The sequence below is a fragment of the Aspergillus ibericus genome (genome assembly GCF_003184845.1).
Source record: "Aspergillus ibericus CBS 121593 unplaced genomic scaffold BO80scaffold_64, whole genome shotgun sequence".
In the NCBI taxonomy this organism is placed as follows: domain Eukaryota; kingdom Fungi; phylum Ascomycota; class Eurotiomycetes; order Eurotiales; family Aspergillaceae; genus Aspergillus; species Aspergillus ibericus.
This window is the reverse complement of record NW_020292162.1, coordinates 74,751-96,495: the sequence shown is the minus strand read 5'-3', so window position 1 is coordinate 96,495 and position 21,745 is coordinate 74,751. Positions and strand designations below refer to the sequence as shown.

Sequence of the window (21,745 nt, the reverse complement as noted above, 5' to 3'; positions counted from 1 at the left end):
GTGTCAAGGCAGCTGATCATAGTGGTGCTTCTAGCACAGATTCATTCGCATTATTGTCTAGATACCCAAGGTTGTCTGGAGGGGACAGAGTAACGCTTGTAACGCTGGAGCAAGTAGATGGAATCGCGATGCAATTAATCATAAAAAACAAGGAGAAATCTAGTATGTTAAAGGCTCCAATATTCCATCTCGGCAGCCTTCAACTCCTCCGGACTCAAAGGCGGCGAAAAAGGCCACCCGCGGTAGTCCTACTGCGGGGGAGCCAGAGGCAAGGCATCCCTCCCAGGTAGCTCAGGAAAGAGATCACAATCGAGGAACCCCCAGAAGTTACCGCTGGGATCATTAGAAGGGCCCGGGAGAACGTCGGGTTCATACAATTTTACGCTCGCCACTGGGTACGGCATGATGGCAACTGACTCGCTGTTTGTGTGTTCCATGTCGGCATCCGTGCTTGAAAGTGCCTGTAAAGCATCCATCACCTTGATTTTGAGAGATCCATCCGGACCATTCGTATCTGCATCTGCCGCCGGCCCAGAGATCTCCTCCAGCTGCATCAAGGCTTCCAGCGCGTGGATACATCTCCGGGCAGCCTTTTCCCGGGCCATGTGCGTCGAGGCCTTGCTGTCCTTGCTTTGCGTCCGTAGCAGCTCAATCGCTTCTCGAGCCTTGTCCCGCGACATCATTCGAGCTAACTGAGAGCCCGTACAATCCTCGCGACTCGGCGATACCATCAATCCCAGGACCAGCACGGCGGCCGCATTGAAAACCTGGGCTTTCCCGGTGATCAGAGAACGACACACCGTACAGCGGGATTTGATCTGCGCATAAGTGCCGATGATATTCTGCGCCAGCAGTTGGCACGACATGCGACCGCCCTGGGGTGATAAGCTTCCTCGATGTAGTCGCAGAGATAGGCCCCGGAGCTGTTGATGTAGCATCCATCGTTGTAGCGGGATTGCTGCCAGGGGCCCGGTGGCATTCAGGCCAATGTTGCCCCCCGGTCGGGAGTGATCTAGCAGTCCTGCTACCAGTTCTTCATATCGTTGGTTGAGATGCTGACGCATCTTGGCTTCTTGGCCTCGATTTCGTGGCTGTTGAACCGGGCCACGAATATCGAGGGATTCGCGCACAAGAACGGCAAGCTCCAGCGCGCACACCGTGTAGGAAAGCATCGTAAACTCGGAACGAGGTCGCCCGGAGATATTACCGTCGGTATCGACTTGCTTGGTCCGCAGACGGAGATCGCCATCATTGATGTGCAGTGGCATCCGCGTGTTGAACTGCGTAAGATGGATGCTATAGTAACCCAATGCCTGTCCGCGGGACCAGTCCCGCATGACGAGTGCCCACCTTGACGAGTTAGAAAAGCAGGGAAATGGTTGTGCAGGCTCACCATATGCGGATCCCAATCTCCGTTCGGATGTGTGATTCCATTGCAAATTTTGAGCCAGCCCCCTGAGGAACCGCCAGCTTCGCCTCCCCAAGAAAGTGTAGCCCGAGTCTCCGTGCTCCCGATATTGCACTGACCAGAATCACATCCAACGCAGCGGGATCCTCTTGCCCGTCGAGCAACAGCATGACGGCCGCCTGTAGGCTGGCAATCGACCCAACAAACAGCGACATAGACCCTTGAAGGCAACGCAGGGCAAGCGATCGCCACGTCTTAGCGTGCACATCAGACCCTTGGAGCTGCTCCACCTGAAGGGCAAGAGGGGTCGATTACCCGCCAAGTACAGTAGGCGCCGGATGAAAGGCGAGGCCTAGTACGAGCTGTCCAAGTCAGTATCTGCTGATGGGTGGAAGAAAACTATACACACCGCCATAAGGTGACAGGGCATTTGTTTCCATGGATATGTTGTCGATTAGCTCCATGAGTCTAAATTCCCCCGGCGGAGTACGGAGGCAGTCACGGAAGATTTCCAACTGTCTTGCAAAGGTCGGGGTATGGATCACATTTCCCAGAGGCCCTTGACAACGGATAAGGAATACTTCGTGGAGCAAGTGGATGATATCAATCTCTGGCAGGGAGTTGATGATTTCGCGGAACAAGCCAGCCTGATACGCTTGTGGTTGGGTAGACCAGTAGAGGTTGGGATGATCAGGCGCGACCAAGCATGATGTTCGCTCGACGGGGGAATCGTCGATGTATTTTTCCAGAATATGCATTGCCTCTTTGGCCTCCGAATCTTTCGGCTGCGATGAGGTGCGGTTCGCATGAGGCTGGGTATTTTGTGGTTGTGATTCACTGCCGTCGTTGCTAGGAGCCACTTTGGTCCGTTTTGCTCTGGGCTGACGCTCATCCTTGGTACAAAGATGGCCGATGTCGCGCTTGAGACACGCCATCTGATGGGGGTTAGCTGGATGGTTTGATGATCACGGACCACACGTACACATGGCTCCTTGCGGTCACACTTGGAGTTTAGAAGCTCTACATCGCGAACAGGACAAGGTGAGCTTCCGAGAACCTGTCTTCGCCGAGGAGAGCCGAGTGTTTGTGGCCCCGCTTTGGCGTCTTTTGGGGGGCATGATTGAGGCAGGTGGCAGAGGGAGAAGTGGCAGAGGAGACCGCAGGAAATGCGTGTAGCAGCCCAGGTTGTGCTGTTGAATATTGCAAGGATGTTCCTGTATTGAAGCGCCATACTGAAGCTTGGTAAAGTCACGATCTTGATTTCAGCCAGAATCGACGATCCGAGTGTATCGGCACCCACTCAAAGAATTAAGATTGCATCCAATTGAGTGGAGAAGGGAACCTCAAATATACACACTTATTATAGCGACATATCAGCGTATCCACAGTCCTGCTACGGGCCTCGAATATCACTCTAACCAAACGTCGACCTCCACAATCGCCTCCCCCAACCAAACAGGAGAATACCCCTCCCAATAACACGACCAAAGGCCATTGGTAGCCCAAATCTAAACCACGTCAACGGCTGCCAGAGCATGGTCCTCGGCACTGCTATATCGCCACGTCCAACCATGGCAGACGTGCTTCCTGCTGCCTGCTCAGTAAACGCCTCAATCGCCTCGAGCATAATCTTGACGGTTGCCTCAGGCTGGCTCAGAAATGGGGAATGGCTCGTCTGCAGCTCCCGGTGCTCCACGCGACCCCCCATTTCCCTGGCCATCCCGACCTGCATCCGCTGCGCCAGCACCGGTAATCCCCGATCCTCAACGGTGCCGATATACCAGACCGGCACATCTTGCCAGCCGGCATATGTGTGTTCGCCGCCTTCGAACAAGGCTTTGAGGCTCTGGGTCGTGAGCTGAGACACCCAGTACTCGGCCTCTTCCGCGGGCAGGTCGAGATAGAACAGCTCCCGGGGCGGCGTGACCAGTTCGGCATAGCCGGTGGTGCTATTAACTCGCCAGAACGGAGGAGGATGGCCGAAGAACGGATCCATAAAGGCAAGTCCGGTCAGGGTGAAGTCTGAGGCGATGAGGATGAGGCCGATCACAGACCCTGTTGGACGGGTTGTGGCGTCTGGAGACTGCGCGAAGCCCTTGATTGCGCTATTGCAGACCATGAGTTTAATTGAACGCAGGAAATGAATCGACTTGGACCACCATGAGGAACAAACGTCATACGCCACCGTCTCCATTAACCAATCATATTCAGTCGCTATATCTTCCTTCTTCCTGGAATGGGAAGGCAACTGGCAGGTCTAGATCATCATTTTGGGCCCTCAGCTTTCTTTATCTTAAGTCGCATTTATTGAATAACATACCTTCAGAAAGCCTCTACAAAGGGCAACGTATTGATTGCCATCCAGATTTAATTGATGCGGTTCCCAGGTGCTCTATTCGCTGTGCGCCTCGATTATCTCCAAGAGTCCGCCCTGTGTTGATGTCTTCCATGGAAGTCGAGTTAAAACCAGTTATTAACCTATTACAGAGAACGAGGGCTCATTGAATGAATTACTCATTCTCTGAAACACGAAGGGGCCAGGCAGTATAGAGTCGCAGCCACCTTGAATAAATCATCCCGGCTCATTATTCATGAAAAGCTACGGATTTATTGATCAAACTTCAATAAGAACCTTCATCTCACTTTGAGCGATGGGAATGGCCGGAGACATGATCCTTCGTACGGCCTCTCGGGTTCGCCGCGAAATGCCAGCAAAAAGGTACCCGGGCCATGCACGAAAGCTTATGCCCAAGATTAGTACAAAGATAATAAATAAACTAAGTATATTAGAAAAGGGGGAAATGATCTCCCGTTGGTATGTGTGGCTCTTCAATGGAAAGGGGGAGCATTCCTCAATCCCGGGCCGGAATGTATCCCCTGTCACGGATCATGACTACTGACTCGTACTTTTGAGCTAATTGAGAAGTGATCGTCTGTAAACAAACCAGGATGCTTTCTTTGCCGGAGCATATTCACTACAGGCCCAAGGGCTAGTAAGTATGTGAAAGGTTTATCCTAGGGTCCGTAGAATTTGATATGCAATTTCTAAATACACACAGCAGGCTGTCATACAACATCCCAGAGGTCGTGAAGTTAAAGTACAAAATAACGTCAATAAGGATGAGAAAGAAGAAGACATAACGTGTGATCGTAGCTGGGGGTGGCAGTCCATCTTGGCCTTAAACTTGGTACTCACGCAGCAACCAGGCGGATTCGGGCCGACTCGAGCAGCTATCCGCAGTGCTGCAGGTGGCGGTATCATAGGCGGCATACTCGTAGAAGATGTTCGTCTTGTCTTCAATGTCCGAGTCGTTCAGGTTCACATCCATGTCCTGGATCGGATATCCGTAGTATCCAGTTAGACCGGCATTGCTGTTGGACGCTTGCAGGGCATTGTCGACGAAATAACCGGTGGCGTAGTGGTCACTGTGGTCGCCGTCGCCAAAGTCGTTCACATAGTCACCCGTCTTGACCTCGTCGGGCTCGAAATCATCGATCAGGGCAGCAATGGTTTGCAGCAGCTCATCTCGGGTGTATGTAGTCCCCGATCCATCAATCGTCCGGATCTCATCAATTGACCCATCCCAGAGCTTCTGCAGACTGTCATTCTCGTCGGCTGCGAAGCCGGTTCCGTCCAAATTACCGTCGGGCAAGTGCATAAAGGCCAGGGAGATGTCATTGTCATCTTGCAGGGTATAGAGGGTGATGGCCTTTCCATCGATGCCGGCGTCGGATTGAATCCAGTTGTTGCTCGCGACGGACATGCGCGCATAGGCGGCCTGGGAGCCGTGCTCGCGGCCCAGCCAGTAGTCCGATCCCAGACCAGCGTCGCCGGCGGTCAGATACACGGTGCGAATGGGTTCGCCAGAAAGAATGTCGCGGATCAGGTCCGGACTGAGGAAGAGCAGATCGTCATCCTGATGTGCGACAAAGTTGAGGGTCTTCGTCGACGCGAAGGGGAATGAGCCAATGATGGCAACTGTGCCCAAGAGGCTATAAGTCTTCATGTTGGAGTTGATGGTGCGCTAGATGTAGAGAAATTTCAAATCGGGGGGGATCTCCTTCGCCAGAGTATCTTCCAGGCAAGTACATGGCGCGGTGTTTATATCTTGACCTCACATTGCCATGGGCAGACAGATCAAGGAACTGCAGTAGTTGACTTACATTCCTCAATAATTATCAGCTATAGACCTCATCCCTTGCTTCCACAGTTTTGGTGACGCAGGATGATTGCACCTCGCTGTTGTCAATCCCTGTGACCATAGCGGCTCTGCTTATGGCTCAGATATCTTCCACCAGGGGTGCCTGAAGTTACTGCTCAGGGCTACGATCAACACTGAGCGCTAGTTAGTAGTGCGATATAAGCGTCGGTACGGGGCATATCCTGTTTGGTTGGCTCACATTCCATACCACGAGTCGGCTGTGCGGTATCGAGCAAGCTGCGACCCTCGTGTAAATGAGCATCTGCCGTGAATCTCGAAGCTTAACTGGTCTCCATAGGGTAGCCCCCAATGAGGCTTCAGTTATGGCCCCTAGCCTTGGTTCTTCTTCAGCGGCATTTACTATGGGACGGGTTGTGATACTTCTCTATCGGCAACCGGATCGTCGGTCATGTCTGGCATCCCTTCATCCCGATATCGTATATGGGAGACGCGCTGAGGAAGGATCCACTTTCGGATTTGAGAACCAGTGCGTCGTATATCAGATGGATGTTCTTAGGCCTCGTTAGGAAGATGGCTCCGACCTGCTGAGTGGTGAGAAGAATGAACGACGCTTCAGAGGCAGCTGATCATCCCACGGGGCAGACTCGACCTAGCTGAATAACCTCAGGAATCAGCCTGACCTTATTCAACAATCATCACTACCAACTGGTGGCAAGGCACACCCAACATGTCATTCCAGTGTTCGCACCTTGAGCCTCGCCTCGATAAATAGCTCTCATTCCAAAACGCTTAATGCTGATATCCAAGAAAGGAACAGGTCTGGTACTCGCCTTCTCCTAGCTTAGCACTGCCCCAAGGATGAAAGGATTGTGATCCCATGCCAGCCGCCAAGCAGGGCTCGGGCAAGCCACTGTTTACATCAGTTCCTCGACCAAGATGCCCCGACACCTGGATCTATCTCTCCCGCGTGGCGCCTGTGCTCTCAAGATGGGAATATGACGTAGACATCTAATCTTACAGCAGCTCTCAAGAAGAATATCCCTTCGTACTGGAAACAGAATAATTGATCGTGTACCCTGTTGCTTTTCGACGAGTCCAGATGTTGATGTGTTCCCCATCCGGGAATAGCGCGGTTCCATAACCTGCCCAGCACGTGATACAGCCGGCCAATGATCGGCCCGGGCATTCTGGGTGCCTCGCGACGAGGCGCCACCCATTGGTCAATGTCACAATCCCCCCGACGATTAGGACTCAGACTCAATGTTCGAACAACTGGTAATATGGATGAGTTGAAAAGATTTTTTCTTTTTTTGGTAGACTTGATCTTAGATTGATATGGGTTGCCTGTGTGCTCAACGTACCCTATATCTATTCTAAGTCTTTCACCTAATGTTAAGGTGCCTGGTTGGCTAGTAAGTAAGGATTATATATTTTAATTATATTAAACATTATTATTAAGGTATTCTTCTTCTTCTTTGCAACTGTAGTCTAGATAGTGAATATAACCAACATCTTTAACCCCCTGAGCTGTAGCTCACAACACCTAATGAACTCCGTGATTGCTATCCTCTGTCAACTGCAGCTCATCTTCTACAACCTGGCTGCCGATCTTCTGGTGTTGACAGCGCACAGCACGATTGCTAGTACTAGAAGGGGAAAATGCATCGGGAAACGCAACAGTCATGAGGATTGCACCGATAGCCACCATACTGGAATCCCCGAGTTAGACCAAAGCATAAAAAAAAGAAGCCTTACTTGTTGGAGCGACTTACGTCCCGTCAAGAACCATGAACTGGACCTCGTCTTGCATCATCGGGTTTCCTCATCCGCCTGCCATTTGAGGGAGTCTGATCGGTGTTGGACTGGAGTTAGTGACGGCCAAGGCGCCGAGAGACGCACCGGTATATACAGCGAATCAAGATGGCCACAAAAGCCACGGTCTGGCAGGCTACGAAAGCTTCCTCGTAAAGTCAATAGCCAGAACCCCACAAACCGCCATCGTCGCGGCCTGAAAAGCAATGCCCGCAATCATAATATCCGTCCCCGTCCGAACCGTGCTTTCCGATCCCTTCCCGTTCGCCGCGGTAGCCTGGAAACCTTCACCGGCCAACTACGTGACGAACCCGATCGCATCGCAAATGATAAATTCACAGAACGGCTCCCAGCTGGATTGCATCCTCGTGTACGGGCTCTGCGAGTGGACATGGGACACGGACGCACAAACGGACCCCAGCGGACCTTTTACTTGACTACGGGGCGAAAGGAGGTTAATCAACGAATACCATAAATCCATGCTATAGGACACAAACGCTCGAGCGGTAATAACAATCCGCACTTTCCAACCCTACAACACCGGATCTGGCCCATCGGTTCAGGCCGTGAGACTCACCATCTGCCCCCAATAAGGACTGTCCGATTCCCACGCCTTCCGAATCGCATGCTCAAAGATCCACAGACCCACGTCACAGCGACAGATGGCATAGCCGATGGCTGGTTTCGTGTCGCTGCCGATCTTGAGCTTGGCGAGACCGTCGCCGTCGCCGTCCACCAAGAAGGAGGGCCGGATGATCAGATAGTTGTCAATCGCCCGCTCGGCCACCGGCTTCTGCACTTCAGCCACAATCTGATTCTCCATCACCTGCTTATCCTCGTGGGGCACCTTCAGCAGCCAGTGGTACAATGGCATCATCATCACGGGCACGTCGCGCTTGTTGCTCAGGCCGGTGGTGCTGATGACCACGAGCCGGGGCTTGCGGGGACACGACTGGGCGGCGGCCAGGATGGTCCGGGTTGCATCCTGGCAGACGGTCGGATTGTCGAGAGTGGGTTTGAAGCCCCGGTCGAAGCGCGGCTTGCCCCCAATGCCGGAGATGATCAGGTCCACGGGGCGGCCATTGGCGTTTAGGGTCTGCTGGACGGCGTTGAGGTCGGTGACATTGCCCTCCGTGATGGTGAGGTAGTTGACGATGGTGGACTCGGAGACCTTGTTCTTTAGGAGTAGGTCCTGGAGTTTGGAAGGCGTGCGAGCCACTGGGATCCATTCGTGTCAGTCAATAGTACTAGGCCTGATAAGGCACGGACCGAAAAAAAAACATACACGCGGTGCAGTGGTAGCCCGCCTGGAGGGCCAGCACGAGGCATGCTTTCACACACCCGCCCGTCGCCCCGAAGAATGCCACCGTGAGTTGTTGCTTGTCCACCATGTCGGAATTAAATTGAGTATCGAGAGAGAAACAGATAAAAAAAAACCAGGTCTGGATGATGGTGGAAATGCCGTGTTGCTATCCCAGTTGGACCGCCCGACTGCCGCGCTTTATACATTTGTCGCGCGGCAGCCTCCCGCAAAGTCTCCGTCCAACCGCGGAGACTTTGGTGGCCGTGTGGTCAGCCTCGTATTTGGCCCCCCATCACGGAGAAATTCCTCTTCAGAGGCCAAAAGAGTCCGCCAGGCAATGACGTGGCTCAGCTTACAACGGCTGAATAAATCAGATAACCACCCGCAGGTCCGCGCCTACTACGCCGGGTCTACACCTAGATCTTGCAAATATGCCTCCGCTGAGGGAACCCGTCCCAAGAATTCCCGGAGAAGCTCGAACTCGTCTACACTGCCGCCTTTTGCCAGGATCATCCGTCGATAGCGGAGTCCAGCTTCTTCGCTCATGGGGTCGTTGCGGAAGTTGAACGCCCAGATATCCGCCGCCAGGGTGCGCGTGCTGTCCCAGGTTAGAAGGAGCCTCGTGTGCTCAAGGCAGCCAACTTACTACAGGTAGGAGTAGTAGTTGGCTTCTTGTCCCCACATATAATGGGAAGTGGTGGCATATCCATGGCCCCAATCCCATCCTCCCGGGCCCTGAAGGAGGGTCATCTCTTGAAGCAGGGAGTTGTAGACTTCCGCAATGGGCGTCGAGGTGGAACTGGCACAGTGGTCATGGATCTGCATATCGAATTTGCTGAACGCGACCTGTCTCAATGTTAGGATCCCCTGATTGACTTGCTTCACGGCGGCGAGCCCCTGGACGAGGCTCTCCGGTATCTCCTTGGGTGGCCTTGCACCCTTTGCAGCATCCGACCATCGCTCACTGTACTCGGGTAGGTGAGAGTAATGGCAGCTGAGTTGCTGCAAGCACTCTGGCACCCAGCACCAATACTCGAGCAGCTGACTCGGCGCCTCCACAAAGTCTCGCACGGTTCGATGGCCGGAGAATATAGCGTACTTGGCTTTGCCTAGAAGATCATGGATTCCTGCAAACCTGGTTAGTTAGCGATATAGAGCCGGTTGATGCGACTGACCGTGACCTAGCTCGTGGAAGAGGGTGATCACTTCTCTGTGCTGCAAAAGTGCAGGAAGGTCGGCCGTAGCGGGCGATACGTTGCACACGAGGGCCGTGGCGACTGGCGATTGCGACCCATCTTTCTTGCGGAATCCCTGTGACATAAGATTAGGGAACAGCGAAAATGCTCTGCGATCTTGATCGACGTACTGGGTGGATGTTGAAGTTGGCCGCGTGGTTGTACTTGCCGGGCCGAGGGTAGATGTCGGTATAGAGATAGCCCAGGAGGGAAGAGTCCTGGTCGCGGACCGTGAACACTCTCACCTCCGGATGCCATACGTGTCGGTCGGACTTTTCTTCAACCTCAGTGATGGACAGACCGAATAATCTCTCGAACGTGCTGAGCATTCGCTGAATCGTGTATTCCGCAGGAAAGTACTCCGAGATGAGATCGTGGTTGACTTGGTACTTTTCTTGCAGCAGGCGGCGGTGATAGTATTCAAAGTCCCAGAGATGCAAATCCGAGCCACTCAAGCTCCGCAGCGCCTGCAGCTCCCGGGACGCGATCGGCTGCAGTTTGTGTGCAAGGTTCTCGAGGAGGTCATGGACCGCACTAGGGGACTTGACCAGCTGATGTCGCAGCTGCTGCGCAGCGAACGACGGAAACCCTAGTAGGGGGGCTGCTTCATCTCGCAGACGAATGGTCTCCTGGAACAAATCGACATTGTCTGGGTAAATGGACTGGCTGCTCAGAAACACATCTCGCCGGGTTTGCGCCACACTGCATTTTCCCAAGACGGCATTGACTGTCGGCCGGTCGAGACGAATGCGCTTAAGCTGATCACCATCGAGGTTCTTGACCATATGATCATCCAGTCCTTCCAGCGCCTCCGTAGGAATCCACAAGCTACCAGGATCACTGGCAATATTATCCATGAATTGATTTCGCAGTTCAAGCCGTCGCTTCGCGATCCACTTGAACCGCTCACGGCTCGCCCCGACCAGCTGGAGGCCGTTATCCACGAACATGCGATGAAACCGGGCCAAGAGCCGGGTGGATTCTTCATCCGGGATATCATTGGTTCTGCCATACGCGGCGTCGACGAGAGCAAAGAGAGGTTCATCTTGAAACAGAGCCAGGTACGCCTGATTCACCAGGTTCACTGCTTCTGACGATGCTTTGCGAAGATCAGGCGACGGGGCGACAGACTGAAATAGTGCGATGTACTGAACGTCGTACTTGAATTCATTATCCAGATCTGCTAAAGGATGTACTACACTGTCAAAGGTGGCGCTCCCTACGCAGACGGAGTCGACTAGCTTATCAACCTCCACTCGAACCTTCTCGACCAGCCGGTGGGCGTAGCCTAGAAGAGCTGCGGGGGTGATGTCGAATGTGGGCAGGTGGGCATATTCCGGGATGGCCATGGTGAGGATACAGCAATTTCGATTGTCAAGATGTCTAATTCGAGGCGATTGTTGATACATCAAGCCACGACGCGTGCAGGGCGTGAGGGAAGGCAGAGGCCGCAAGGCTGCACATGACCTGACCAGGCACCTTGACAGTCACCTGAGCTGGATGGGATGGCTGCATGTCACCATGCCCGATCCGAGCTAGTGTGGAGCTAACTCGCACCGTCTCAGGGGAACTCAGGTCATCTTATCAGGCGCATCATCGCCGTTATCAGGCGTGTCATGGCGAGGCCTAGCGCGAGAGGCAACACCGGAGGGATTTCTTCATGTCTGATCCTGGCGGATGCCAAACGCATACGGATCTCACCGGATGGGTCTTTGACAGCAAAATTGCCCCTTACTTGGTGGAGACTTTGTGACGGAATGCCGCTCAACTATATGCTCCGAAGGTTCCAAGCACTTGATGACGAGCGAAATTTGAGCGTCTTAATGACAGGGGGGTCTGTAGGATTCCATCTTGGGATGCTCGTCGAACGATACTGTCAAGGATCCCACAAGGTCACCGCACTAACTTCCTCACATCCTTGGGTCGACGGCCCACCATTTGCGCAATATGGACAATTTCCTGCGGCATCAGGGTTTTCCGAACGGCGGGCCTTTGTTATCTGACGCTATCTGATTTCAATAGCGCCATTGCCGGCGGCCCCTAGGCCAACGTCTCTGCTAGATGAAGAGATGGGAAATTAAAGTCGCTTATAAAACTCTCACTAATCGTGCCAGAAGAGATGAATTGCTCACCGAGATAACCAGATTGATAGTAGATTGGCCCGGCCGTCCCACCGCCACCGGCCAAGCAACGCTAGGCTATACGATCCTCCGAAGTCCGAAGTTTGAAGTTGCGCTGAGCAATCACTCAAAATAGTCCCACTTTGCGTGCACGATCTGATTTGCGCAGGGGAATGGATTTGATCACGTCAATGGGTGGACCCAGCAGGCCGATGACAAACGTTTAGTCAGGCGGATGGATTCATCAAGACCGTCCGAGTGGTGCTCAAAGTGATGGGGTGAAACCGTGAAACCCCTCTTGAGCAAATTTTGCGGATTCACACGGGAAGACCCGTTTAGTTCGAGCCACACGATCGGCCCTGACCCATTCAGGGTCTTGTCAGGGGTCCCAGGCCGACGTTCACCCGGACTCAATTGCAGCTCAGGGAAGTCATAATTAGTGAAGAGTAGCAAGCATCTGCCACGATTATCCCTTCCTGGCTGCCAACCTCGTATCCGCATAGGCTGCTATATTGGACACGCATACTTCCGCAGGTCCTAACACTAGGCAGGCGCGGCACCAAGAAGTTTCGCGGCTAGACGACCTTAGTGGCTTGGGCTGTCTCAGGCCGATGCATCATCGGCATGCCGATGTGCTCAGGTGGATCCTGTCCGACCACGGCACGGCAAGCTTAATTGGGTCCAGGATCACTGCCAATATCCAGAGATTTCGACGAGGTCACCGGTACGGCCGGCCAGAGTCCAGTGGACACCGATTCGCTGACGGAAGATGATCAAGCGATTAGGCAGACTTCAAGGGGTGGGAATTCGCTCAACAGTACGAGTATGGAGTCCACTGTCGAGGGACATATAAAGGGCCAAGGGAGCCCCTCGAATGTTGATGCCAGGCAGACATCACGGAGCGAGCGCAGCCACCACGATGATTCGCAGCTTGACCCTCCTCGGCGCCCTGTCGACGGCCCTGGCAGCCCCCACCTACGATTATATCGTCGTGGGCGGAGGTACCAGTGGTCTCGTCATCGCCAACCGTCTCTCGGAAAACCCTGATGTGTCGGTTCTCATCATCGAGGCCGGTGGCTCCGTCCTCAACAACTACAACGTCACCGATGTGGATGGTTACGGACTGGCCTTTGGCACCGACATCGACTGGCAGTATGAGACCGTCAGCCAGCCCTATGCCGGCGACCTGGTCCAGACGCTGCGCGCCGGCAAGGCTCTTGCGGGAACCAGTGCCATCAACGGTATGTCTGTGAAGGTGTGTATCAATCCATCGGCCACTAATGTCTGCTAGGAATGGCGTACACCCGCGCCGAGGACGCCCAGATCGATGCCTGGGAGGCCATCGGTAACGAGGGATGGTCCTGGGACAGCCTGCTCCCCTACTACCTGAAGAGCGAGAACCTGACCTACCCCACTGCCAGCCAGCGCGCGGCCGGTGTTACCTACGACGCCGAAGTCAACGGCGAGGACGGACCGCTGTCCGTGGGCTGGCCCGACATCCCGGCCAACAACCTCACCAGCCTGCTGAACGAGACCTTCCAGGGACTCGGCGTCCCATATTCCGAGGATATCAACGGTGGCAAGATGCGTGGTCTCAACCTCTTCCCCTCCACCATCAACTACACCGCGTACGTGCGTGAGGATGCCGCCCGTGCCTACTACTGGCCCATCCAATCCCGTCCCAACCTCCACGTGCTGCTCGACACCTTTGTCAACCGCCTCGTGTGGCGTGACGAGTCCGCCGGCAACATCACTGCGGCTGGTGTGGAGATCACCTCCGCCAACGGCACCGTTAGCGTGATCGGCGCCAGCGAGGAGGTCATCGTCTCGGCTGGTGCCCTCAAGTCCCCCGCCATCCTGGAACTGTCCGGTATCGGCAACCCTGCCATCCTCGACAAATACAACATCACCGTCAAGGTCGATCTCCCCACCGTTGGCGAGAACCTCCAGGACCAGACCAACACGGGCATGTACGCTGCCACGACCCCCGGTCTCACGGGTCCCAAGGTGGTGATCTACCCCAACGTTACTGACGTCTACGGCAACGAGACGTCCACCGTGGCTGCCTCGGTCCGCAAGCAACTGAAGCAGTGGGCCAAGGAGACGGCCGAGGTGAGCGGCGGCACCATGTCGGCCCAGGTGTTGGAGGCCCTGTTCCAGCAGCAGTACGACCTGATCTTCAAGAGCCAGATCCCGATCGCCGAGATCCTGTACTACCCCGGTGGCACCGACAGCCTGAGCGCCCAGTACTGGGCCCTGTTGCCCTTTGCCCGTGGTAACATCCACATCAGCTCGGCCGACCCGACCGTCTACCCCACCATCAACCCCAACTACTACAAGTTCGACTGGGATCTGGACAGCCAGATCGAGGTGTCCAAGTACATCCGCAAGACGTTCCAGTCGGCGCCTCTGTCCAGCATTGTGACGGAGGAGACCACCCCTGGGTTCTCGGAGGTGCCGGCGGATGCCTCGGAGGAGGAGTGGACCGAGTGGCTCTTCACGCAGTGTACGTTGGCTGATTCTGTTCCTGATTGATACCTACTAGCTGCTAACAAACTCTGCAGACCGCTCGAACTTCCACCCTGTTGGAACTGCCATCATGATGCCCCAAGAGAAGGGTGGTGTGGTGAACCACAAGAACCTGGTGTACGGCACCAGCAACGTGCGCGTGGTGGATGCGTCGGTGCTGCCCTTCCAGGTGTGCGGCCACCTGGTCAGCACCTTGTATGCGGCGGCCGAGCGCACGGCCGATCTGATCAAGGCGGATTCTTCTCTGTTCTAGTTGACCCCCTGTTGATACAGTATAGATTATAGATTTACATTCAACATCCATCCAGTATATCCTCAAGAGTAGATAGAGTATTTATGACCACATTTAAATACATTCATCACATTCAGTTGTTATGGTAGATTAAAGAGAGTCGTTAGATTACCATGTATATACATTACCATCATCCATCCATCCTCCACCCCGTCCATTACTGTACATTAACATCGACGGTGCATACACCGTCATCCCGCCCACAGCATCCTCTCACCATCACCAGGAGCCCTCACAACGGCGACGTCGTAGTATTCCAACTGACATTCCGAATGGTACACCCCACCGTCTTATACGTCTGCGCATACGTCCCCTCCAACACACTCCCCAACCAAGCCCACGCCCTCGCATCCCCATTGACCTGCTCGGCCGAATGCCCCCCCACCGTATTCCGCTCATACAAAATATTCACCCCCACGCCACAATACCGCTTCACCAACCGATCGGTATCCTGAATCGGGCTCACCTCGTCGTGAATCGCCTTGTACGCGAATACCGGCATCTGCGGGAATCCGTGATACCCCATGTATCCATCCTGGGCGAGAGTCTTTTGCACGAGCGGGGTTTGGAAGGTCGCCGACCCGTTGAGGAAGTAGTTGAAGATGTCTTGCTCCGCGTAGGCGATCTCCGCTTCCGCGAGGGTCATTCCCTTCGCGGCGAGGAAGCCCGTGCGGTTGTAGGGACCGGTCGTCTTTAGTTGGCTGATGAGGTAGTTGTAGGTTTCGGGGTGTTGGCTGGAGAGGCCGAGGGTGGCTGGGGGGATCAGACCCGCGCTGAGGGTCGAGCTGACGGTGTCCATCACGCTGGTTACGTTGGGGATGACGCCGCCGATGGCGATGCCGCTGATGTTGAGTTCGGGTGCGTATTGCACTTGCAGTTCGGCGGCCCATTCGCTGGCGATGGAACCACCGGAGTATCCCCAGAGGGCGTAGCGGGCGTCCTCGTTGAGGCCGAAGCCTGAGGCCAGCACGGAGCGCACGGAGTCGAGGGTTGCGTGGCCGGATTGCACCCCGGCCGTGAAAGAGGCGAGAGGGCCTTCGTAGTCCGGGACGTTGACGAACCAGCCGCGGTTGAGGGCGATGGCGATGTCAGCTGGGGGGTTGGAGTAGAGGGCGTAGCTGGGGCTGGCATTGATGTCGAACGAGTCGTAGGCGATTTGGTAGGAGAGGAGGGCGCTCTGGTTGACGGCGGCGGCGGCGGCGGTGGAGGGGAGGAGCAGCGTGGTCACGGCCCAGGAGGGCTTGTATTGACTGTCCGTCGTCCGGTAGAGGATGTTGTAGGCGGCAGACGCGTTGCCAACCACGGTGGTGAGGTTGCCCGGGGCGGACCGCACGCGCAGGATGGCACCCGGTTCAGCGTGCTCGAAGCCCTCCGGGGCAGTGTACCAGGGATCCTGACTGGGGGGAATCGGGATCGAGTCGGGGGTGGGCAGCGCCGCAGCGCCGTGGACCAGGCTGGCGGCCAGTAGGAGCACCGAGGGGATGTACATGGTGACGGGAAGGGGGGAAAGGGGCCGTGCGGAGGGAGAGAGGGAGGAGGTACGGAGTCAAGCAGTTGGGGAATGAGCTGTGTATTTAATATTGTTATGGGTGGATGGGATGAGCTGCAGGCTACCGGGGTTTGGCTTCACCGTAAACAAGGCGCAGTATGGCGGGATCCGTGGCTTGGAGGTTTTGGCCGAACCCGCCAGTGAGAAGCCGGCGGACCAACACTATCCCCGGGCTTGATTCTGCGCCGGCTCGTTGGGCCGCCATCATGGACCAGTGAGAGGGCCGCCCGGCCGGCGTAGTGGACGGTTCTCGTGTTTAGGGCCGACTTAGCGTGAGGGGATCCGGGGCGAGATCGCGTGCGATGACCGCACGGTGGAGTCCTGCTCGGATGGCCCGGATGGCCCGGATGTTGCTGACTTGTTGGCTGAGGATGTTTCCACCATGAGAGGCGGTCACGGTCGCGGATTGGGGTGATTGGGGGATTTGGTTGAGATGTCTGGTCTGGTGGAAGAGGGTTCCGGTAAGCGCTCGCTTAGCATGGCTGCCGGGAATCGAGTGCCAAATGGCTGCAGTAGTCGGGATGGAATGAGGGGAAGCTGCATCATTCACAGGCCGGAGATCCGCCTCGGTTATATTGATGCCTCGATGTCACATGTAGTCAGAACGCGGTGCGGGATTTTCCACGTGGAGGCCTGATGATGACAATAGTGATGGTAAGGTCGACTCCACCGTATGTCCACTCGTTCAACCAAGGCGACGGGAATCGGATGCTCTACTCCGTACTGTGTACGGCGTACTCCATCGAGAGAAAATTCTAGAACGGACGTGGAAATGGTCGGCTCCGATGCCTTTCAGTTGTTCGGTGAAGGAAAACCGGCTGAAATACCCGACCGGGTGGAGGCAGCCTCCCCAGCCAGGCCGACGAGGTGGAGCACTGACCGGCAGATCGTCGCCAAGTTCTACCGGGATGGATAGGAGATACGGAGTACGGAGTAGATAATCCTCCATCCCCTTGGATGGCCGATTGACAGCCAATAGTGGCAGCCTAGAATGGTCGTCCATTCTAGGGCTAATGCGGGACAGACAACGGTTGGTCAACAAGTACGATCTTGCTTCGACAGACGGGGGATCTAGCCGGAATAGCCAGGGAAACAAAGGGCATTGATTAAAAAAGACCCTAAATGACACATCAATTATGATGTGGGAAGACAGTATCATTGATGCCCCTTTCACCGGGCTGACGTGGCACAGCCATATTTTGTTTTTCCGCTCTATGTCTCCCATCGTCCTCGCACCCCCCCTTAATCAACTCTTCGCTTCGACTATCCCGTTCTCATATTGTTCACCTGGAGAACCAGCAGGAGGAGCTTCGGCCATGGGGCGAGCGATTTGCTGAATCTTTTCCAACCGACCACTGAACAGAAGAAGCGCTCCGTCTTAGGCCCCTCGGAATGCACGGCCATTCCACAGGAGCACTGTGCTTCGGCCCAGGTGATTATTGCTCCAGCTTCATGCAATTCTAAATCATTCTTAATACTGACCACGTGCCAGATGGTTTCGGAAGATACCATGTGGCTCAGCAGCCCGCAGTGTACGACTGAAACAAGAGCTGGACATGTGCAGTGCTAGCCTATGTAACATCGGACCCACAAGCTCAGGGGCTGCTAAACGCGGCGTAATACCACTGGTATCTAAGTTGAGACCGATGGATCCCGGGCATACTTCATCTCCATCGCCTCTTAGCTTTTCCTAATGAAGGGCAAGCTTAGCCAATTTGCAAATGTCCACTGCTCGTTTCCCAGTCTGATGTTTCTGTGGAAAGTGACTTTTATCTGTACATTCAACAGAACTTATTCTACCTGCTTCGCACTGCTAAATACACCGACGGCAACCATCTCCTACCAAGGCAGCTCTTTCCCATCATACTGATTGAAACCAGGATTGTTCTCCCAGCCCGGGACATGAATATTCAAGAACTTGCCATTGACCTCGACGCCCGCGTTGCGCACCATGCCCAAGACTCCCTCGACTCCAGTCCCGACTGACAAATCGGCATGTGCGTTGGCGTCGTTCGTTCTCAACCACTGCCATGAATTAGAACATGTCGAAATAATATTGATGGTACTCACCCCCGGGCTCACGCAAAACACAGTAAATCCCTCGTCGGCCAGTTCCTGCGCGTACAGCACCGTCATCATGTTCAACGCGGCCTTGGTGATCTTGTAGGAAGGGGCGGGCACCTGGCGGTAGACGGGCTGCTTGGCGATGGAGCCGACACTGCTGGAACTGAGGGGGTCAGCCTAGGGATACTTCGCGGTTTGGGATGATTTACATGTTGACAATCTTCTTCATGGAGCCCTTGCGCAAGAGTGGCAGGAAGGCCTGGACCATGATATGGGGCCCGGTTACATTGACGTTGAAGGTGTCGTTCAGATCAGACCTAGTGGGTTAGCCAAAGACTGAGGTCGACACCTGAGGGTCTTACATATCCTTGAGCCAGCCCCATTCCACGACGCCGGCATTATTGATAAGCACATCCAGTCCCTTGTCACCTACGATGCTCTCCACTCTCTCCACGGCTTTATTGATACTGTCTCGGTCGGTCACGTCAATGGGAACTAGAATGAAGCGCCCCGGATGCTGGCCCGCCAGCTCTTGCAGGGGCGCATTGACGGAGCGCGAGGTTGCAAAGATGGTGCTGACTTCGGAGGCGGGCTGTGCGGCCAGTTGGCGCACGAGTTCATGGCCGATTCCTCTGGAACTGCCAGTAACCAGGTAGGAGGCCATGATGGTGCTGTGGATTTTGCGATGGAGTTGGTTAAACGACCGGCATGTTGCGGGGGTGCTAGATGCATATATAGACACTGTCTCGATGCGTCTTTCACTTCCCCTTTCGTCCCCTTCCGCCTATCCCCGATGTCTTGCTCGTGGGCATAAATTAATGTCTCGCGCCATTGCCCCGGACCGATTGCCATCACCAATCACGGATGCAGATGGCAGGCACTGCGCGCCATCATCCCGGAGTTAGGGCCGACCGCATCTTAACCCCGAGATCCCACCCCAGGCCCCCAGATTCCCGGGTCAGTCCATGGATCTTACTGCATCGTCCATGGAAGGGTCTCCCTCGATGGCGGAAGATAAGTCCGCAATCACCGCCAGTTCGACCGCCACGAGACGTGTTAACCCCGGTCTTCCCCAGAGCTGCTCGGCATAGTCGGGAGAAGGGCTATGTATGTAGCCTTATCCCGGAGATGTTCGAAGATATCCCCTGATACCAAGTCTTGCAGGATCAATTGCACCGGTTTATTTAAACGGGCTGCGCCGCGACATCCTTCCAGATCGCTCCTACCAGTATCGGAAAGTCGCGAGCCGGAGGCCTTGTGCGGTTAGGCTGCTGCTCCCGGCTTGCAATTCGTTCCAGTGGTTTTGCAAAAACAATACGGAGTAGAGAACATACTAGGTCGTGGCCTGCGGCCACGACCTACGGTCTCGCACACAGCTCAAGGCATTCCGAAGCGCATTTTCTTACTAAAGTAGACAACTTCTCTAAATTACATGAATAATGTACGCAAGTCCTGCAAGTTATACAACTTATTTAACTTATAGACTCTTATATAGAGACACGCGGGACCTCATGTAGGGCCTCAGGCAGGGCTAAAAAGTAAGCTAGAAGGGAAAAAAAACAACGGAAGGAAAGGGCAGAACAAAGGTCACGTGATCTATAAAAAAAATAAAAGCCAATGAGAAGCTGAGTTGGTGAAACTTCTAGACCATTGAGAAGCGAACGGGCTAGCAACAGACCTAGTAGGAGCAAACCTAGAGTTACTCAGCGCTAGCGCGCGTCGTAAACAATACCGTGTTGTCGATGTATCGGAGATGCTTGCACTTGGGAATGGCTCCCTTGGCCCGGAGAGTGAAGCTAGGCTGTGGGCTACGTCGTTGAATTTGGTCGCCTTCCAAGACGAGTGAGATTCCAATTCGGATTCAGCTTGCCTAGCAAGATTGAAGTGAATGATCGAAAATACCCACTTCGAAGGAGGTCAGTCGGAAAGCATCAGTTCGCAGGCATTCGACCCAGCAGAGATTATAATTTAATCAACCTAGACAACCGGATGGTAATACTAGAAACGCGCATTGGCAGAATCTGAAGACTGAAGACGATTTCTCGTATAGGGACAAAAGTTAACTCTCAACAGCTTGATACTCCACCCACGTCTGCATCTTGGCCCGCACATGATCCCCATACACCACCGCATCCCCATCTCCATTCACCGACCGAATCAGACACCTCTCCCCGGGCTCAAAGAAAAACGGCACACTAATCCGCCCTAAGCCACCGGCAGTACCACTGTGCCCCTGTGGTGCCCGCACCCGATGCATCGTCGCTACAAACCTCCCCCCGGAAACTTTGGCCATCAGATCCCCGATATTGACCACCAATGAACCCGGGATATACGGTGCGGGGATCCAGTTACCCGAGGCGTCGCGGACTTCGAGGCCGCCAGTGGGATCTTGATGGAGAAGGGTAAGGATGCCGCTGTCGGTGTGGGGGTTGCAGCTTAGTTTCACGTTGGAGATGGAGTCGGGGCTCGAGCCAAGAGCGGAGTCGACATCGGAGTTAGGGGAGGGTTCGACGACTGGGTAGTGAAGGAGACGCAGGGTGCTGAGGGAGTCGACGAGATAGGAATCGAACAGGTCTGCCGGCTGACCGAGTGATAGCGCGAGCAGAGAAAGGAGCTTCGATGCGAGGGCTTGAAGCTCGGTGTACAGTTGCTCGAGGTTTCGTCGGGAGTGGAACCGGGTAGGCCAGACGTTGGGCTCGGAGAGGTTGATTTGGTGCGAGGAGGTGGAAGTGCGGGATGTAGATGGAGGACCAATCTCGAAGCCTTCTTTCAGGTTGTCGGAACCCTCAAGGGGCTGGGTTGGGAAATATCTAGAGAGTCAGCTATCTAATCCCTAGTCGATGGGGATGGCTTACCCCCGGTAGGCGTTGCTGTTCTGCGGCCGAAACGACGTCTTGCCCAGCTGCATCTTCTCCTCCAGTGCCAGCGAGAAGAACTCCCGCGCCATGGCAAACAGCTCGTCATGGTTGAAGCTCAGTGGGTGATTCACCAAGTAGGCGAAGCCGGTCGTGGTGAAGACATGGTAGAGACGCTGGCTGAGCTCAGGTAGCTCCTGTGGGGGTTGGTCCTGGAGAGAGGACACATCAATGATCGGTAGGGATGCAAAGGTGGTGGCCATGTTGCTAGCACGGGAGCATGTCAATATTGCCCAAGATGAAACGGGGTAGTAGTCTGGGTTCTATACTTATTGGGGAGGTGGTCGTCTGGGGTCCCCAAGTGGCACGGCCTGCAAGGGAGCGGATCGACACGCCAGCCTTCCACGAAGCCAGG

The 21,745-nt window shown here is 54.7% G+C and overlaps 10 protein-coding genes across 10 annotated transcripts; 2 read left to right on the top strand and 8 right to left on the bottom strand.

Moving 5' to 3' along the window:
- Nucleotides 1-248: 248 nt before the first annotated feature.
- Nucleotides 249-2,526, bottom strand: BO80DRAFT_485495 (putative C6 transcription factor; the record flags this gene model as incomplete). Its single annotated transcript, XM_025723492.1, has 7 exons — nucleotides 249-772; nucleotides 806-1,021; nucleotides 1,061-1,350; nucleotides 1,394-1,698; nucleotides 1,735-1,770; nucleotides 1,816-2,343; nucleotides 2,413-2,526. The coding sequence occupies 7 exons, from the start codon at nucleotides 2,524-2,526 to the stop codon at nucleotides 249-251; spliced, it is 2,013 nt and encodes a 670-aa protein (XP_025570306.1).
- A 265-nt stretch (nucleotides 2,527-2,791) lies between these two features.
- On the bottom strand, nucleotides 2,792-3,527 carry BO80DRAFT_417846 (uncharacterized protein; the record flags this gene model as incomplete). Its single annotated transcript, XM_025718231.1, has 1 exon — nucleotides 2,792-3,527. The coding sequence occupies one exon, from the start codon at nucleotides 3,525-3,527 to the stop codon at nucleotides 2,823-2,825; it is 705 nt and encodes a 234-aa protein (XP_025570305.1). The 3' UTR covers nucleotides 2,792-2,822.
- An 888-nt stretch (nucleotides 3,528-4,415) lies between these two features.
- BO80DRAFT_429482 (uncharacterized protein) lies at nucleotides 4,416-5,495 on the bottom strand. Its single transcript, XM_025720473.1, has one exon. It carries the CDS (start codon nucleotides 5,413-5,415, stop codon nucleotides 4,588-4,590), a length of 828 nt encoding a protein of 275 aa, XP_025570304.1. The 5' UTR covers nucleotides 5,416-5,495; the 3' UTR covers nucleotides 4,416-4,587.
- Nucleotides 5,496-7,020: 1,525 nt separating this feature from the next.
- BO80DRAFT_245233 (uncharacterized protein) lies at nucleotides 7,021-8,198 on the top strand. The gene has a single exon (XM_025714587.1). The coding sequence runs from the start codon at nucleotides 7,118-7,120 to the stop codon at nucleotides 7,856-7,858; it is 741 nt and encodes a 246-aa protein (XP_025570303.1). The 5' UTR covers nucleotides 7,021-7,117; the 3' UTR covers nucleotides 7,859-8,198.
- BO80DRAFT_245055 (NAD(P)-dependent oxidoreductase) lies at nucleotides 7,901-8,929 on the bottom strand. Its single transcript, XM_025714585.1, has 2 exons — nucleotides 8,669-8,929; nucleotides 7,901-8,601 (listed from the first exon to the last, which is right to left on the bottom strand). The coding sequence occupies exons 1-2, from the start codon at nucleotides 8,772-8,774 to the stop codon at nucleotides 7,943-7,945; spliced, it is 765 nt and encodes a 254-aa protein (XP_025570302.1). The 5' UTR covers nucleotides 8,775-8,929; the 3' UTR covers nucleotides 7,901-7,942.
- Nucleotides 8,930-9,085: 156 nt separating this feature from the next.
- Nucleotides 9,086-11,270, bottom strand: BO80DRAFT_367542 (M3 family metallopeptidase; the record flags this gene model as incomplete). The annotated part of the gene is made up of 4 exons (XM_025716292.1): nucleotides 9,086-9,284; nucleotides 9,333-9,813; nucleotides 9,862-9,997; nucleotides 10,053-11,270. 4 exons carry the CDS (start codon nucleotides 11,268-11,270, stop codon nucleotides 9,086-9,088), a joined length of 2,034 nt encoding a protein of 677 aa, XP_025570301.1.
- A 1,690-nt stretch (nucleotides 11,271-12,960) lies between these two features.
- BO80DRAFT_449701 (GMC family oxidoreductase) lies at nucleotides 12,961-14,823 on the top strand (the record flags this gene model as incomplete). The annotated part of the gene is made up of 3 exons (XM_025721759.1): nucleotides 12,961-13,282; nucleotides 13,333-14,547; nucleotides 14,606-14,823. 3 exons carry the CDS (start codon nucleotides 12,961-12,963, stop codon nucleotides 14,821-14,823), a joined length of 1,755 nt encoding a protein of 584 aa, XP_025570300.1.
- A 161-nt stretch (nucleotides 14,824-14,984) lies between these two features.
- Nucleotides 14,985-16,597, bottom strand: BO80DRAFT_245086 (LIP-domain-containing protein). The gene has a single exon (XM_025714586.1). The coding sequence runs from the start codon at nucleotides 16,349-16,351 to the stop codon at nucleotides 15,095-15,097; it is 1,257 nt and encodes a 418-aa protein (XP_025570299.1). The 5' UTR covers nucleotides 16,352-16,597; the 3' UTR covers nucleotides 14,985-15,094.
- Nucleotides 16,598-18,149: 1,552 nt separating this feature from the next.
- Nucleotides 18,150-19,245, bottom strand: BO80DRAFT_429477 (SDR family oxidoreductase). Its single transcript, XM_025720472.1, has 4 exons — nucleotides 18,838-19,245; nucleotides 18,685-18,792; nucleotides 18,482-18,638; nucleotides 18,150-18,436 (listed from the first exon to the last, which is right to left on the bottom strand). Exons 1-4 carry the CDS (start codon nucleotides 19,137-19,139, stop codon nucleotides 18,251-18,253), a joined length of 753 nt encoding a protein of 250 aa, XP_025570298.1. The 5' UTR covers nucleotides 19,140-19,245; the 3' UTR covers nucleotides 18,150-18,250.
- A 1,146-nt stretch (nucleotides 19,246-20,391) lies between these two features.
- BO80DRAFT_429476 (isopenicillin N synthase family dioxygenase) lies at nucleotides 20,392-21,681 on the bottom strand. Its single transcript, XM_025720471.1, has 2 exons — nucleotides 21,331-21,681; nucleotides 20,392-21,285 (listed from the first exon to the last, which is right to left on the bottom strand). The coding sequence occupies exons 1-2, from the start codon at nucleotides 21,591-21,593 to the stop codon at nucleotides 20,535-20,537; spliced, it is 1,014 nt and encodes a 337-aa protein (XP_025570297.1). The 5' UTR covers nucleotides 21,594-21,681; the 3' UTR covers nucleotides 20,392-20,534.
- Between the last annotated feature and the right edge of the window lie 64 nt (nucleotides 21,682-21,745).

Coding starts and splice junctions, on each gene's coding strand:
- BO80DRAFT_429482 (XM_025720473.1), bottom strand. CDS start 5,415: ATGAAGACTTATAGCCTCTTGGGCACAGTTGCCATCATTGGCTCATTC.
- BO80DRAFT_245233 (XM_025714587.1), top strand. CDS start 7,118: ATGAACTCCGTGATTGCTATCCTCTGTCAACTGCAGCTCATCTTCTAC.
- BO80DRAFT_245055 (XM_025714585.1), bottom strand. CDS start 8,774: ATGGTGGACAAGCAACAACTCACGGTGGCATTCTTCGGGGCGACGGGC. Junction 8,602..8,668: donor GGGCTACCACTGCACCGCGT/GTATGTTTTTTT, acceptor AATGGATCCCAG/TGGCTCGCACGCCTTCCAAA.
- BO80DRAFT_245086 (XM_025714586.1), bottom strand. CDS start 16,351: ATGTACATCCCCTCGGTGCTCCTACTGGCCGCCAGCCTGGTCCACGGC.
- BO80DRAFT_429477 (XM_025720472.1), bottom strand. CDS start 19,139: ATGGCCTCCTACCTGGTTACTGGCAGTTCCAGAGGAATCGGCCATGAA. Junction 18,793..18,837: donor TGGGGCTGGCTCAAGGATAT/GTAAGACCCTCA, acceptor CTAACCCACTAG/GTCTGATCTGAACGACACCT. Junction 18,639..18,684: donor ATGAAGAAGATTGTCAACAT/GTAAATCATCCC, acceptor TGACCCCCTCAG/TTCCAGCAGTGTCGGCTCCA.
- BO80DRAFT_429476 (XM_025720471.1), bottom strand. CDS start 21,593: ATGGCCACCACCTTTGCATCCCTACCGATCATTGATGTGTCCTCTCTC. Junction 21,286..21,330: donor AACAGCAACGCCTACCGGGG/GTAAGCCATCCC, acceptor CTGACTCTCTAG/ATATTTCCCAACCCAGCCCC.